At 38.6% G+C, this 18,349-nt stretch overlaps 1 protein-coding gene across 1 annotated transcript; it reads left to right on the top strand.

Moving 5' to 3' along the window:
- Positions 1-6,237: 6,237 nt before the first annotated feature.
- On the top strand, positions 6,238-7,176 carry LOC114627003 (putative vomeronasal receptor-like protein 4). Its single transcript, XM_028774666.1, has one exon. It carries the CDS (start codon positions 6,238-6,240, stop codon positions 7,174-7,176), a length of 939 nt encoding a protein of 312 aa, XP_028630499.1.
- The last annotated feature ends 11,173 nt before the right edge of the window (positions 7,177-18,349 follow it).

Genomic DNA, 18,349 nt, shown 5'->3' with positions numbered 1-18,349 from the left:
TCATAACTTGGTTGGTCAAATAATACCAAGCTTAAACAGAACCTAGAATCACACAGTAATCTGGTGTCACACTGTGAAATGAATGGTTTCTTCTAAGAGTCAATAACAGGTACAGAGCTGTCTCTCAAGGAGAGACTATCTACTTGCAGATGACAGTAGAGTCTTGCTCCCAAATCCCATGGGCTCCCATTGTGATTCACATAGAGGAGCCTGCTAAAGCTCCAAACAAGATCTCTATCTGCTACTGAAACTCAAGTAACTTAGAACTTCTTTCTTCAATCACAGCACTACTTTAATGGGTATGCTACTTTAAGATTGGTGTCATAAAGCACTTGGAATGTATTTAGCAGGTTCTGCTGCTTTCAAAAGTTTATCTTGAGAAATCAGCTGTTCCAACTCCACCATCCCCTGTAATCAGGGAAATTCACTTTTTTCATTTAATGGATTTTTTTATATGTCATTTGAAGTTTTCCTCTTAGAGTTTTCAATCCACTACTTTGTTCTATATACCTATAATATGCATGAAATTTTTAATTCTGCTCTTGTCTTTCCTGTGTTCTTTGTGTTTCATGAGTTTTATGGCTGTGTCCTTAGGTTGGATTCTTCTATGATCTTATTGAAAGTCTCCAGTTTGCCATTGACTTGGGATAATTTTCCCTCACCTGTGCCTTAAACTTTAAGGTTTGACATATTTCATGGTGTCTTACATACACAACACGTTCTAGGCATGGTCTCTATCAACTGAGCTACACCTCAGCTGTACAGTACTCTTTCTTCTACTAAAACAATTACATTATGTTACTTCTGTGTGCTGTATTAAAAAAAAGGATTACTTTTCCTACCTTTTTTTGGAGGAAGTGACATTTTCCTAATTTTATCAAAAGAGCTGTTAATTTCTTGGTGAAACCCTGAAATCTCTGTCAAGTAAGTATGGAGCACACCATGAAAGTTTGGGAAGCAGGAAAGATACCATGGAGAATCTAAAAGTTTTTCTACTTATTTTAATTGAGGTATTATTATTATTGATACATTTGTTTTGTTCAGGACTAGGAACAGTTAATCCGTACAGACAGATATGGTCTGGAGAGAATAGCTCACACCTAGGGAACCCTGAGTTCAGCTGTTCCTAATACACTGCTCTTCTGGAATTAAGAAAGTTTAACTTTTCTATTTGAAGGTAACACTTTGTAACAATGTCAAGGTCAGAATTGCCTTCTCCAGATGACATGATAATTATGGGACTATAGCGGGATGAGCTCATGACATTATTTCCTTATAACTAGTTTCTGGGCCTCATGCTACAGGAATGCTTGTCAAAGGCACTGCCCAGTGAGTGTTTCTTTTTGTCTTCATTATAGTGAGCCTTAAGTGGGTGTGAGAATGAAGCAGGATTTTCTCTACTAAGTGATTAAAAAAATCTGCTGCTTAGAATATTAATTTTGAGACCTATCATATAATAAGCATTCAATAGATGATTGTAGACATAAAGTTATCAATGTAATAATTTAGAAGAGAACATAGATTTCACTTTGTACTCTGATTATACACATCATCAAAGAAGGACGCTATTGGAAAAAGGACAGGTTCCTAGCAGAAGGATGAAGAGAGAGACAAGAAAGGCTAATAGGGTGAAGGTGAATACAATGGGTATTATGTATTGAGTGAACATGTCCTGAAACCCACCACCTTTTACAATGAATGTACATTCATGGGAATGTTAAAAAGTAGCTCCCAATACAACATTTAAGAAGCATATCTGACATAAGATTCTCCTGAGAGTGTACTCTAATAATTCTAAGATCATGCATGGCTCCACCTAGGTATTGCCAACTCTATTAGTTTTCCACTCCTGAAACAAGACCCTCAAATACTTTAGAGGGTGAAAAACAATGAACACACATTTGTTGATGTACAAGAGTTCATTTACAGTATTAGGTTACATTTAAGTTGTAATTTGTATGTTCTTCGTTTCTCAAGTTGACTAGCTCTATGCCTTTAATTATATAAAGTGAAACGTAAGAATATACAAGAAATATTAACCAATTTAAAGTTTATCAGTAATGTCCTGGTTTTTTTTAAGTTTTCATATACTTAGTAATTCTTTGGAAAGTTTTAACCCATGGGCTAGGAAAACGTCAGACATGTTTAACATTATATAGTATGTTTATTTAAAATTAGATTTTTTTTTATTCTACTGCAATGATTTCTAATAAACTAGAGCTTTGGTAGGTATTTAAAAATTACCTGAAAAGCTCATCTCCCTTATTAAATGCATGTAATATTATCCTTATAAAAATATAAACTGGATACTTTGCTGTGGATATTTGAATGTTTCAATTAAAATACATTCAGTTTTAATATTTCATATTTTCTAAATTGAACTTTTTTACATTGCTACTGATATAATATTCAGTAAGCTTTCTTTAGCAGTGAGAAAAATATCTTCAATTACTAAATAGTATAAAATTATTTAAAGTCAATAGCCCCAAGTTTCCTACAATAGTTAGAAATAAAATTGCTTATTGAAATACATTTCAAAAAGAAATGCAGAGTAAATTTCCATATAGGTGATGAATATCTCAAACACTGTTATTATTTTTCTGGAATATATTTTACTATTGTATATAGGATTAAAGTGGAAAATGAATGCGGGTGTGGTGGCACACATCTATGACAGTTGTGATCCAAGCACTTTGTTTCTTCCTTCCTTCTTTTTTTTATTTTCCTTTCAATATAGTTTATTCATATGAAGTTACAAAAGTAGATTAAAAAATACTTATTTTAAAAGTACAGTTAATGACTTAGAAAAATAGAAAAGCACTAAAGATTTTAAAAATCTAACAGAAATTTTTATGTGAGAAATATTTTAAGACATTTCAGAGGGTAACCAAGATGACTTTATGCAAAGTATTTTTGATGCAGACCAACACAGAATGCGGTTATACAATCAGCCTATCCCATAGCCATCCACAGTGGCTTTAAAGAATACTTATTTGATCCACTCTGATGAGGAAACTCATGTGAATGTTAATGCAGTTGCTTCAGTAAAATTACTGCTGCCACATGAGATCAAAAGCCCATAAAGGCCCTGCATCAAAACTGAATAAAAAATCAGGAAGACTAAAAGCCTTCCATATCCTTCATTGCCAGAACACTCACTGACCTCAGGAGGAGAGAACAAATGTGTTCAGCAGCTCATGTCCAGGCTGGCAGTGTTCAGGGCTCCATATTGACTAGTGATGGCTTCCATAGAGAGTAGAAGAAGCCTGGCACCATGACGGGACACACACTTGTACGGCCTATACTTTTCAGGCTGTTTGGCCAGGAAATGTTCTTGAACACCAAAACTAGTTGGGCATGGGCTCTCCTCCAACCCAGCCCTAACACAGCAGGAAAATAGGAGAAAGTGAGGGGGTGAGGAAGAGAGTATTCAGTCTGGCAAGCATCTAATAGAATGACTATAAGTAGACAGGTGGGTGCTCTGAAGCAAGACTTTATATACAATCACAAATAGCCTAAAATACATCTAAAACAATCCAATAAATCTTTACTTAACTGTTGATAGGAAGTAGCTAGGGAGTAACTCTAATCAAGGACAAGTGGTAGGGTCTTTCCTGGTACTAGGGTACAGCTTGGGTTCTTCTGCAGGTCAAGTTCTCGAGCATTTTTTTCTTTTTTCTTTTTTCCTTTTTCTTTTTTCAAGATAGAGGATGATCCCAAGATGGAATAAATTTGACATCTAAGGGCCTGATTTGGTTTTGATCCTAAGGTAAGGACATTATTTCTGAGAAGCTACATCTAGTGTGATTTTGGGTGCTCAGATAGCAGTTAAGAGTAAAAACAGGAAACCACACCACAAGGACCTTTGCAACATGTCATAGAGAACAAAGACCTGAAGATCTCCAGGGACCACCTGGAGCTCTGCAGGCAAGGATAAAAGAACCCCTGACTAACTGGCTGGTGGCAAGTTCACTTTATTCAGTCATCAGTGTAACAGTATAGTAACTGCCAACACAAATATTGTGCACAATTAAGTATTTTTTTTAAAAAAAAGATCTATCATAGTCCAAGTTTTTTTTTTTAATTTAATGTGCATTGGTGTTTGTCCTGCATGTCTGTTTGTGTGAGGGACTTGGGTCCACTGGTACTTGAGTTACAGACACTTATAAGCTGTCATCTAGGTGTTGAGAATTGAATCTAGGTTGTTTGGAAGAGCAGCCAATGCTTTAAACAATGCACCATCTTAGGAGCCCCAACTGTCCAAGTGTTTCAAAATCCTGAGAGTTAAAGCAACACAGAGCTAAGGCAGAATTCACCAAGCAATTACTGCAATGCAGTCCAGGGAGCAGAATCAGACAGGACAGCTGACTTCTGCTGAGGAGAGCAGGAGAGCTGTGGAGTAGGCAGATAAACCCAGGACAGATTGTATTTTTCAGATGTTATAAAACAGCCCTTTAGTCAAAGATAGAAAGACACGTCCTCTCCCCATGTTCCTGCCTCAGAGGTGAGCAACAGCAAAATGTATGCACAGGGCTAGTTAAGGCAGGTTGTTTTGAGAGTCTGGTACTAGTAATTTTAAAGGACAGAAGGAAAAAGGGGAGGGGCCCCAAGAATAAATGGAGACACTCTTTTAAGTTTCAAATCTCCAATGAGGCTTTGCTTTATATTCCACTAATGAGTATATCTTAGCATGTCTATATTAGCATACATCCATCTTAGCATCTGTCCAAGCACTTTCAAGGCTAAGGCAGAAGCACTGTAGGTTGACTGAAGTCAGTGCAAATTACAGGTCACCATATCCCTCCCTCTTTTTCTTAAACATACACAGAGGGGGGTGAGAGAAAGAGAGAGAGGGGGAGGGAGGGAGATGGAGAGAGAGAGATATAACAAAATTAACCTAAAAACAGATAATGTAGATAGATGAAATTGTTGGTTTTTATCAAAAGGAACGAAATTTTGCCATTTAATATCATTAAGTCACTAGCCACAGATTTATCATACCACAAAACGCAAATGAATAAACTTGAGTTTGTGTTTGCAGCCATTACAGAATTTTCAGTTTGTTTTGAACAATTCACATCAAATGTCTGCACCAGTAGTGTAGTCAGGGCCCATGAATTAGATTAAATCAATGGGAAACACATTCTCTATTTTTAAAAAGTTCATTTTATTGCACAAACGAATCTTACATAAGTCTCAGTTTTTCACTCAGTTGATGTAAAGGAAATCTGTTAGCATCCCTAGACCAGAGTATGTCATTGCTCTATTCATAGTCTCAGTAGTTGAATAATGTCACACACACACACACACACACTTCCAGACCACATCTTCATATCTTTTCAAAACTCTATGCTGTGCCACTTGTTATCAAACTCTGGATATGAATGCTTTCCCACATTCTATGCAGTGACACTTTGACTATTCTGCTTATCTCAGGGAAACTGGCTGGTAAGTGTGGTGGTTATACTCACCAGCATCTGTGTGCTTACACCACTATAAACTGAATTCCCAAAGAACAACTCATCCCTTTAAGTTATCTAAGAATATCAGATAATAGCTCTGAGTGGTCTCCCGCTGTATCTGTGTCTTCAGTTCTAGATTATGAGGTTGTACAGTTTCATGGAAAAAGAAACCAAGGATAAACTGAAATAGGCCTTTTGCTGATATTATCACGAATTACAACTGTGATTCCATTAGAATTATTAGTCAAAAAAAAGGATACTTGCAAAACTAAACATCTCAAAAGAATGGAACATGAGACAGAATCACTGAATTGTTTTAATATCTTTGTAATTTTATTTCCAATCCAACATACATTTTGTTCAGTTGTAAATTTTTACGGATATTCAGTGCTTGTCTCTACCATTTTATGTATTAAGTATAAAATGAAAGAAATTATATTAATAGTATAGTATGTCTAAGTCATTATACTCGGGTAAATCAGGTAAAATTTTATTATGTACAGGTATGACTGTAAATGCATTTATTATCTGTAATATTTTAAATATATATAGAAGATACATGGAGAGTATCTAGACATGTAGGCCATGATGTACACACTGGGACACCAAAGTTAAAAATAGAGGTTAATCAAGAATTAGTATTGAAAATAGAATGATGATATAGACAATCCTGTCCAGTGAATCACAAGTTTGATTTGTTCTCTGTTGCTTTTTTTTTCCAGGAATGAGAAATATGCTTCCAACTATACTCGTAAAATGAATACACTTTCCACTTATGTTTTCACTAGAGAATGTCCTTTATTTTCAAGCTGGGCTTGGAGTCCTAGCCAACATGTTTCTTCTAGTTTTTTATATTTTCATAATCCTAAGTCACAGACCTAAGCTCATTGACCTGATCTCCTGTCAACTGACCTTCGTTCATATAGTGATGATCCTCACTGGAGGAAATATCATGCTTACAGACATATTTGAGTATCTGAATGTTGAGAATAACATCAAATGTAAGGCAACTTTATACATAAACAGGGTGATGAGAGGCCTCTCTATCAGCATCACCTGCCTCCTGAGTGTGTTCCAGGCTGTCACAATCAGTCCCAGTACTTCTTTGCTAGCAAAATTTAAACATAAACTAAGAAGACACATTATCAATGCTTTATTTTATATTTGGTCATTCAATTTTTTTCTTAGTAGTAACCTGATCTTCTATGTTGGTGGTTTTACCAATGTGAGCCAGACCAAGCAGATGAAGGTCGTTAAATCCTGCTCACTCTTTGCAATGAACTACATCATCAAGGGAATGATTTTAACACTATCAACCTCCAGAGATATGTTTCTTGTAGGAGTCATGCTGATCACAAGTACATACATGGTGATTATCTTGTTCAGACATCAGAGGAAATGCAACCATCTTCATAGCATCAGTCAACTGAGAGAGTCCCATGAGAAAAGGGCCATCCAGACCATCTTGCTCCAGGTGGTTTTCTTTGTGGTCATGTATTGGGTAAACCTCATCATCACATCCATCTCCTTCCTGTTATGGATGTACAACCCAGTCATCCTGACTCTTCAGAATTTTGTGATGAATGCCTATCCTACAGTTACTCCATTGGTACAATTCAGTTCAGATAAGAGAATAATCAATGTGTTGAAAAACATGCAGTCAACATGTCCCCAGGTTTTTCTTTCAATTTTTACATATTCACTTTATATCTGACTCACAATCCCCCTTCTGGTTACCTCCTCCCACAATCCTTCCTGCACACCCACTTCCCCTTCTCCTAAGAGAGGGTTTGCTTTCCTTGCCTTGGCATCACCCGACCCTTGCACTTCAACTCTTTGTTAGGCTAAGGGATTCCTTTCCCACTGAAGCCAGAGAGGCAGCCCAGATAGAAGAGCATGTTCCAAATGCAAGCAACAGCTTTTGGGATAACAGCAGCTCCAGTTGTTCGGGACCCACATGAAGTCCAAGCTGCATATCTGTTACATATGTGTGGGAAGTCCTAGATCAAGTCTGTGTATGTTCTTTAATCAGCAGTTCAGTCTCCAAGAGACCCAATGATCCAAGTTAGTTGCTCTGCTGGTCTTCCTGTGGAGTTCCTATCCTCTTTAGGGCACAATCCTTTCTCTGTTCTTCCATAAGTGTCTCAAGGTTTCATCCATAGTTTGGATGTGGGTATCTACATCTGTCTGAGTCAGCTACTGGGTGGAACCTCTAATAGCCAAACCATGCTACACCTCTGTTCCAAGCATAACAGAGTATCACTAATAGTGTCAAGGATTGGTGCTTGCCCATGGGATGGGTTGGGCTAGTTATTAGCTGGCTCTTCCCTCAGTCTCTGCTTCATCCCTCATTCCTGAATTTGTTATAGATGAGATAATTTGGAGGTTTAAAGTTTTGTGGGTGGGTTGCTGTCCCTATAGTTCCACTGAAGTTCCTACCTGACCAGAGGGGTCATCCTCCCAGGTGTCTATATCCTCAATGCTGTGAGTCACTGTTAAGGACACTCCCATTAATTCTTTGGTGCCTTCCCTATCCCAGGATATGACCCCTACCTCTTTCTGTCCCCATCAGTTGCCAGTTTCCCTTCATTCTTATGGCCATCTGGCTATCATCCTTGCCTCTCATCACACCTGACCTTGAGAACCCCAACCGCCTGATCCCCTCTCTCACCCACTCTCTCCTTTCTTCATATGCCTTACATGACTTTTCCATTCCCCCTTCTATATGAGGCTCAAGCATCCTTCCTTGTGCCCTCCTTTCTCTCTAGCATCCTTGAATCTCTGAGGAGTAGCATGAGTATCCTGTATTTTATGGCTAATATCTACTAATAAGTGAACATATATGATGCATGTTCTTTTGGGACTGAGTTACCTGACTCAGAATGATATTCTCAAGATCCATCCATTTTCCTATAAAATTCTTGATGTGTTTGTTTTATTATAACTGAATAATATTACATTGTTTAGATGTACCACATTTTCTTTATCCATTCTTTAGTTGAGGGACATGTAGATAGTTTTCAATTTCTAGCTATTGTGCATAAAGCTTGTATGAACATAATTGACAAAGTGTCTTAGTGGAATGTTGGAGTATCTTTTGGGTACACACCCAGGAATGGTATAGTTGGGTCTTGAGGTAGTACTATTCACAGTTTTCTGAAAAACCACCAAATTGATATCCAAAGTGGTTGTATAAGTGTGCACTCCAACCAGCAATGTAGGGGTTTTCTTCTTGTTCCTCATCATAGCCAGCATGTGTTATCACTTGACATTTTAATCTTTGCTATTCTGACCAATGTAAGATGGAATCTCAGCTTTGTTTTGATTTGGATTTCCCTGATGGGTAAGGACTTTGAACATTTCTTTAAGTGCTTTTCAGCCATTCAAGATTCCTCTATTGAGAATTCTGTTTAGATTTGTACCCTATTTTTAGTTCAGTTATCTGGATTGTTGGTGTCTAACTATGAGTTCTTTATAAATTTTGAACATTAGCCCTCTGTCAGACATAGAGTTGGGGAAGATCCTTTCCCAGTCTGTCGATTGCTGATTTGTCTTACTGACAGTGTTCTTTCCTTTACAGAATCTTTGCCGTTTTATGAGGTACCACGTATTGATTGTTGATCTTAGAGCAGAGCCTGAGCTACTGATGTTCTGTTCAGGAAATTGTCTTCTGTACCAATGCATTCAAGGGTATTTCCTACTTTCTCTTCTTTGAGATTTAGTGTATCAAGTTTTATGTTGAGGTCTTCGATCCACTGTGAATTTAAGTTTAGTGCAGGGTGAAAAGTATGGATATATTTTCATTCTTCTATATGTAGACACCAGTTAGACCCACACCATTTTTTGAAGATGAGTTCTTTTTTTCCTATTGTCTGGTTTTGGCTTCTTTATCAATAATCGGGTGTTCATAGGTATATTGGTTTATTTCTGGTTCTTTGGTTTGATTTCATTGATCAATGTGTCTGATTCTGCACCAATACCATTCACTTTTTGTCACTATTGCTCTGTAGTACAGCTTGAGGACAGGGATGGTGATTTCTCCCAAAGTTAAGGAATTGTTTTGGCTATTGTTTGCCAATTGTTTGGCTATTTATTTGGCTACCCTGGTTTTAATTTTTTTATATAAAGTTCAGAATTTCTCTTTTAAGGACTATAAAAAATTACATTTGAATTTTGATTGAGATGTTATTGAATCTGTAGATTACATTTGGTAAGATGGCCTTAAGAAAGCAATGCTGGCCTTCATGTGGGTTCTAAACAACTGGAATGGGGGCTGTTGTCTGTACGTGTGTTATGTTCTACTAGCTGGGGTGTCTTGTCTGGCCTCAGTAAGAGAAAAAGCGCCTAGCCTCACAGAGTCTTGCAAAGCCAAGGTGAGGAGGATTCCCAGGGGCTTCCATCTTCTCAGAGGTGAAGGGGAGGGTGTGGGGGAGGGGCTATGGTACAGGGTAACTGAGAAGGGACAGTGAGCAGGATGAGATGTGAATGAAAAAAATTAAAAAAGAAAGCAGTGCTAAGACTCAGATGTTTTCCATGTTCCCTTCATACCTTCAAAACCAGCACCATATAAGTGACACTTACACTAACAATTATGGATTTCAGCCTTACCTCTGTCTGGAACACAGCTTCTGTGTGCTGACTCTCAGGAAACATTTTCCAAATGATTTCATCACAGTGATGTTGATCTCTTTCTAATCACCACTAATTTCTCAGCTTCCATTGACATAAATCAAACAGTCCAGCAAAGCAGAGGCTTCACTTTAGTTCTTCTGGTATATTGGTAATCACAGCTGATTCTTCAGGCCCAGTTAGAAAGAACCACAGAATCTTAACTCAAAATAACAAATGGCTTCCATCCAGAACAACTTCCACATGAAATTGTGGATCAGCACACTGCTCCTGACACCACAGATTTCCTGGCTTCTTGGAAGCCTTCTCAAACCTAGGACTCAGAGGTGAAATATTCACGGTCCAACTTCTTCCCTGTCCCCTTGCCCACTGGGACATTGGCCAGCCCGTCAGTCATGAAGTCTGCTCTCCCCATTTGAGCTCCATCTTCCTTCTGCCCTATCATCCCCCCACCCCTGAAACAGCGGAACACTACACTGTTCCCCATCCCTCACCTCTACCTGAGTCATGGGAGTCCTGCTCCAACCCCAGACTCACAGGAACTACAATGCCACCCAAGACCAGACAATATCTGGTGGTGAAAGGCAAGCTCGAGAATATAGTCAACAGAATCCAATGCAGTATAGCCCAGTCAGAACCTAGCACTCCTACTACAACAATCACTAGATATCCTAACACTCCTGAGGAACAAGTCTATGACCTTAAATCTCTTCTAATAGAGATGATAGAGGCTTTTAAAGAAGAAATAAATGAATGCCTTAAGTAAACCGATAAACACAATAAAGCAGGTAAAAAGAGATTTTTCAGGCCAATTTCAGTAATGAACTGCTTCACAAAAATATTCAATAAAATTTGAGCAAACTAAATTCAAGAACATATAAAACATATCATTCACCAAAATCAAGTAGGCTTCATTCTAATGATACAGAGATGGTTCAATCTGTGAAAATCTATAAACACAAACTTCAAAAAAATTCCCATGATTATCTCCTTAGATCTAAAAATCATTCAGTATAATTCAACACTCTTGCATTTTAAAAGTCTTGGAAAGATTAGAGATTCCAGGTACAAAGCAATACATAGCCATTCAAGAATATACATAAAATAAATGAAGAGAAACTTTAAAAAATCCCACTACTATCCATTAAATGACATGTCTGCCTACTGTATCCCTGTCTATTTAACATAACGCATGAAGTTCTAGCTAGAGATATAAGACAGCGAAAGGAAATCATGAGAATTGAAATTGGAAAGGAAGAATTCAGTGGTCTCACTATTTGCAGAAGACAATATAATATACATAAGTAACCCATAAAATACTACCAGAGCACTCCTACATGTGATAAACAACTTCAACAACATGGCTGGATATAAAATTAACTCAAAGAAGTTGCTAGCTCTCTTTTATATAAATGATAACCAGGCTGAGAAAGAAATCAAGGAAGCAACAACTTTCAAAGTGACCACAAATAATATGATCCTTGATGTAACTCTAACTAAACACATAAAAGATCTTTAGGACAAAAATATATCATGCTGAATGAGATAACTCAGTCACAAAAGAACACATATGGTATATACTCACTGATAATCAGACATTACATTAAAAGCTCTGAATATCCAAGATACAACTCACAGATCATAGGAAGCTCAAGAAGAAGGAAGAGCAAAGTTTGGATGCTTCAGTCCTACTTAGAAGGGGTAAGAAAATAATCACCAGACATGGAGAAAGGGAGGGACATGAAAGGGAGAGAGAAGGCAGAGGAAAAGCAGGGGTCAGGACTAGATGTGGGAGGAGATGGGGAAATGTACAAAGAGTGAGTAAATTAAACAGAGGTATATAGCAGTAGGGATAGGGAACTAGGAATATCCACAAGAAAGTCCCAGATGCCAAGAAAGCAAGAGGCTCCCCAGACCCATTGGGGATGAGATTAGCTGAAATACCCAACAAAGGAGAGAGAGAACCTTTATAGACAATATCCAGAGATTAGGCATGGCCCCCAGTTGAAGGATGGGACCACACACCCATCTCAAAAATATTAACCCAGAATTGCTACTGTCTAAAGAAATACAGGGATATCCGTGGAGCAGAGACTGAAGGAAAGGCCATTCAGAGACTGTCCCACCTGGGAGTCCATCTCATATGCAGACACCAAACCCAGACACTATTTTTGATTTCAAGAAATGTTTGCTGACAAGAACCTGATACAGCTATCTCCTGAGAGGCTCTGCCAGAGCATGAAAAACACGGATGTAGATGCTTTCAGCTAATCATCAGACTGAGCACAGGGACCCCAGTGGAGGAGTTAGCAAAGGACTGAAGGAGATGAAGGGTTTTGCATAACCAAAAAGGGGCCCCCACCAGAGATCTCAAGGACTAAGCCATCAACCCCTGAGTACACATGGAGGGACCCACAGCTCCAGATGCATATGTATCAGAGGATGGCCTTATCTGGCATCAATGGAGGGGAGACCCTTGGTCCTGTGAAGAATCAGTGGCCCACAGTAGGGGAATGCTAGGGCAGTAAGTTGGAAGTGTTTGGTTTGGGGGGAGCACCCACTTAGAAGCAGGGGGTAAGAGAGGGGATAGGAGATTTGTCTAGGGGAAACCTGAAAGGGGACTAACATTTGAAATATAAATAAATAAACATAAAAAACAATAAAAGTTTTAAAAAGATTCTGAAGAAACAAAATGAAGAAGGTTGAATGATCTACCATGTTCATGGATTGGTAGGACCAACATAGTGAAAATGCTCATCTTACAAATAGCAGTCTATGGGTTCAATGCAATTACCACAAAAATTCCAACACAAGTTTTTACATAGCTTGAAAGAGCAATTCTCAGTATTGAAAAACAAAAATCCAGGATAGCTAAAGAAATCTTAAACCATAAAAGACCATCTGGAGGTATCACTATCACTGATCTCAAGTCATAATACAAAGCAATAGTCTTTAAAACTGTGTGGTCTTGGTATAGAAAGAGAGATGTTGATCAATGGAATTGAATGGAAGACTCAGAAATAAATACATGTGCATAAGGATACTTGAATTTTGTCAAAGAAGCTGAAAACCATACAGTGGAAAAAAGAAAGCATCTTCAACAAATAGCGATAGTCTACCTGAATGTCTGCATGTAGAAGAATACAAATACATCCAGATTCATCATCCTGCACAAAATCTCAAGCCAAAATGGTTGCAGGACATCAACCATAAACGGATACACTAAAGCTAATGATGAAGAAAGCGGAAAATAGCCTGGAATGCTTTGGTACAGAAACTTCCTGAACAGAATCCCAGTTGATCAAGCTCTAAGATAAGCAATTGATAAATGGGACCTCATAAAACTGAAGTTTCTTTAACTCAAAGGACAGACTCAATCCTAAAAATGGCAGCCCACCAGTTGAGAAATTATCTTCACTAACCCTACATGTGACTGAGGGCTAATATCCAAAATTTATAAAGAACTCAAGGAGTTGGACAACAATGACACAAATAACCCAATTAATAAGAAAAACAAAGTAGAGCTGAACAGAGAATTCTTAACAGAGCAATCACAAATAGCCAGGAATCACTTAAAGAAATGTTTGATGCCCTTAGTCATCAGGGAAATGAAAATCAAAACAACACTGACATTCCATCTTATCACAGTCAGAATGTTTAAGTTCAAAACTTAATGGATAGTACAATACATGCTGGTGAGGACATGGAGAATGGAAGGAAACACTCCTCCATGACTGGTGGGACTGCAAACTGATACATCCATTCAGGAAATCAATCTGGCAGTTTTTCAGATAATTGGAAATAGTTCTTGCTGAAGACCCAGTTATACAGCTCCTGGGCATATAGCCAAATAAACTCCATCATACCATAAGGACACATACTCCAGTATCCTCGTAGCAGCTTTATGCATAATTGCCATAAACTGAAAGCAACCCAGATATCCATCAACTAAAGAATGAATACAGAAAATATGTTTCACAATGTAATAGTCCTTAGCTATTAAAAACAAGGAAGAACATCATGAACTTTGCAGGTAAATAGATGAAACTAGAAAATATTCTGAGTGAGGTAATCCAGATCCAAAAGGGCATGTATAGCATGTGCTCACTGATAAATTGATATCAATTATAAAGTAGCGGATAACCATCATAAACTCGAGACCCAAAGTTAAACAAGAAGGAAGGCCCAAGTGAGGATGCTTGAAACTCATCTAGAAGGCCAAGCAAAATAATCATAGGAAGAGGGAGGAAGGGAACTGCATGGGAGCAGGGATGGAAAGGAAAATGTGGGCTCAGGATCAGGTACCAGGAGAAAGACGCTAGAGTGTGCCAGAGGGATGGGAGAAAGAATGGAAATCTGTAGCTTTCTGGAGGGATTGAGGTGGGAGGAATCTCTTGGAAACACAAGAGACCTGTGGGGTTGGGAGAGGATCCTGAGTCAATGTGGACAACCTTTGCAAAGATGCCTAACAGTGGGGACGTGAAAAAAGAAAAGGCCACCTCTTGTAACCAGTCTAGCCCCCAGTGGTGGGATAAGGACAACAACCCACTCACAAAACATTCAACACAAAATTTGTCTGGTCTAAAAGCAATACAGGGACAAAGAAGGAGCAGATACTGAAGAAATAGCCAAACAATGAGAAGTACAACTTGAGATCCATCTTCAGGGCAAACACCAACCCCTGATACTTTTAATAATACTCTATTATACTTGCAGACAAGAGTATGGCATAACCTCCTCTGAGAGCCTCTACCCAACAGTTGGCTCAGACAGATTCAGATACCCACAGTCAAATATTGGACTGAGTTTGGTGACTCTTACTGAATTGTTGGGGGAAGGATTGAAGGCCCTGAAAGGTAAAAAGAACTCCTATGGAATACAAAGAAAGTCAACTAACTTATACCCATTGCATCTCTTTGAGCCTTGGCAACCAACCAAAAAGCATACATGGGTTTTAGTCAGGGCCTTGGCACATATGGCTCCCTTGTCTGCCGTCAGATGGAGAGGACGCTCCTAACCCTGCAAAGACATGATGTGCCATGGTTTGGGGAATCAGGGATTCAGGATCTCCACCTTCTAATAGGAGAAGAGGAGGGGATAGAGGGAGAGACACTGAAGGGGGACTGGATGGAGGAGACCATGTTTGGAATGCAAATGAGTAAGAAATAAATTAAAATTTAAAAATTACAAATGTTTCCACTGAAGCATCACAAACAGGACTCTGTGTTCTGCACTGATCTCAACATACTTAGCTTATAAGCTCCCAAAGAAAACTCCACCTATCTCTCAGTGAGAATTTTGGTTTCATGAATAAAATCAAAGAAAGATATTAAGAATATGTTTGACTGAAGGAGCTGAAAGGGTTTGTGGCCCCTTGGAAAGAGCAACGATACCAACCAACCAGAGCTCCCAGGGTCTAAACCACCAGCCTGGGAGCACTTAGGGAGAGACCCATGGTTCTAGCTGTATATATAGGGGAGGATGGCATTATCGGGCATAGGTGGGAGAGGCAGTCCTTGGTCTTGTGAAGGCTGGATGCCACAGCACGGGGGGAACTCGTAGGTGGGGAGGTGGGAGTCGGTTGGTGGGTAGGAGTACATCCTCATAGAAACAGGGGGAGGGGGGATGGGATAGGGGGTTCCAGGGTGGGAGGGAAATGGGGAAAGGGGATCACATCTGAAATGTAAATTAAAATATCCAATAAAAAAAAGATTATATTTGTTTTAATCTCAGGCTTAGGGTTAGGGAATGCTTCAGATTGTCTAAAGTACCTGATTATAATTTGCCTTGTGCTCTAGCAGGGGCATGATTTTGCCAGCTGCAGATTGTTTTTCTGAGTATGTGTGTTCTGGAATTCAAGAGACTTTTCAGAAGATATATAAATGCTAGAACCACAATGGGCTGGTCCATCCACTAGTTAGTGATTGGATTCTTTTGGTTGATGTTGGTTACATTTTGCCAAGTATTCCTGTGTGAAGATATGAAAAGAATAAATTAGATATTCTGAATTTGAAGAGAAAATTTGTCCCAAGGATCTCAGCACCTTATCAACAGGAAGTAGTCTAAATATATCATTTTCCCCTTTCCCTTTTATCTTTTTTTCTCCTAATTTAGTGTAGGGTGTTGAAAAAGGTAGAAGAAGAACAGTGGAGAAGGGTGAAGAAAAAGAAACTGCAAATTAGAGAAAAGTCCAGTTATACAACACTCAATGGCTTTCCTAATCCAAAGGTCCAAAGTACTTTCACAATCCTCCCCAAATCCCAAGGTCAGGTCTTTCAAACAAATACCCCATCATCCTGGCACCAACTTGACTTAATTATGGATACTATTGTTGATGAGCATCAAGATCAAAAGCAAGTTGGGAAGGAAAGGATTAATCTGTCTTACATTTGCACATTTTAGTTGATCATTGGAAGATGTCAGGACAGAAACTCAAACAGGGCAGGCACATGGAGGCAGGAGCTGGGAGTACCTGGGAGGTGTTGTGTACTTGCTTGCTCCTTATGGCTAATTTACCCTGGTTTCTATTAGAATCAGGACCACTAGGCCAAGAATGGCACCTCCCATAATTTGTTAAACACTACCACAGGTAATGAGATTTTTTTCTTATGAAAATAATTTTCTAATTAGAAATAACTTTCTAATAAGAAAATAGTCTACATGCTTGTCTACAGTGAGATCATATGGAGACATATGATGTTGAGGTTTCCTCTTGTCAGATGACAACATTTTGTTGATAGAAAACTATCCAGCATATGGATTATATAAGTTTTATATACTTACATTTTATAAAGATGCATGAAAAATTTTGATTCTACTCTTGTTTTTTTTTTCTGTATATTCTGTGTGCTTCTTGCGTTATATTGGAGTGACGTTGGACTGATTTTTTTCTATGATCATACAGAAGGTTTTCTCTTTGCCATTGAGTTGGGAGTATTTTTCCACACCTGTGCCTATAACTTGAATATTTTTTTTCATTGTGACCCACAAACACCATACTTTCTAGCCATGCACACTACCAACTGAGCTACATCCCTGTCCCTATATTCTGATATCTGTTGGTAATACAGTTAAATTACCACACTTCTGTGTTTACTATAAGAAAGCAAACTTTCCTCAAATGTGTTTAGAGAGGTGAACTTTTCTTCATTTTTTTTTCAAAAGTACTGTTCATTTTTAGATGAGACACTAAAAGCACAGTCAATAAAGCATGGAGATCATTGCAAAAGTTTGGGAAGCAGGACGAATACTTTGGAGAGTCTAAAATGTTATTCAACTTTTTTCAATAGGATATTATTATTTTAAGTTTTGTTTTGCTCACAAGGACTGGGATCAGTTAATCCACACAGAGAGATATGGCCTGGGGGAGGATACCACACCCAGTTGAAACCCATAGCTCCGCTCTGTTACTGCACTGTTCTCCTGGAATTGGGAAGTTCACTTTTCCATTTGATGATGCCACTTTGTAAGGACCTGAAACTCAGAAGCACTTTCTCCAGATGACATGATAAGTATGGGTCTAGAGGGAGGTGAGCTGATGACATTTCTTCCTTATAACTACCTCTCAGGGTCCCATCCTACAAGGATGTTTATGAAAGGCTTAGCAGGGTGAGTATTGCTTTTTCTCTTCATTGTAGTGAGAGATGTATGTGTTGAACTGGAGCAGAATTTTCTGTACTAAGTGATTAGAGAAGTCTCTTGCCTAGAATTTTGCTTTTGAGCCAACTGTCTCTCACGCAAACACAGCAGATCCTTATAGACATAGAAATATCAGGGTAAAGATATTTAAATAATGTATATTTTGATTAATATGACCTCTGATTACATATGTGACACTAAAAGTGAGCTATTGGAAAGAGGATGGGCCCAACAGATTGGCGGACAGAGTGGCATGAAATGTGAAGATCATCAATGAGTAAAATGTTACAATTGAAAATGTCATGTTGAGAAAACCGAGAGAAACAGGGACTCCCAGGAGCTTGAACTCACGCAACATCCCAGAAAGCACAGCTAACCAGCTACCAAAAAGATTAATGAAAAAAATAGATACCCCCACAAAGCCAGGCCCAACCATAAATACGATGAATAACAATTTACATCCAGGGAAGAGAAATCTCCCTGAGAATCCCCTTATTTTTTCTTTCCAGGTAAAAATGAATCACCCGTGATGCCTGCTGTTAGAAGTTCTAATCCAGATGTGCCAGAAGCCAGGACCCTTGCCCTTACCCTCACCCCCTACCTTTCCCCACCTGCACAAT

This window comes from Grammomys surdaster, unplaced genomic scaffold (genome assembly GCF_004785775.1).
Source record: "Grammomys surdaster isolate TR1022 unplaced genomic scaffold, NIH_TR_1.0 242, whole genome shotgun sequence".
NCBI classification, from domain to species: Eukaryota; Metazoa; Chordata; class Mammalia; order Rodentia; family Muridae; genus Grammomys; species Grammomys surdaster.
The sequence above is the reverse complement of the archived record's forward strand: the minus strand, read 5'-3'. Positions and strand labels throughout refer to the sequence as shown.

Coding starts and splice junctions, on each gene's coding strand:
- LOC114627003 (XM_028774666.1), top strand. CDS start 6,238: ATGTTTTCACTAGAGAATGTCCTTTATTTTCAAGCTGGGCTTGGAGTC.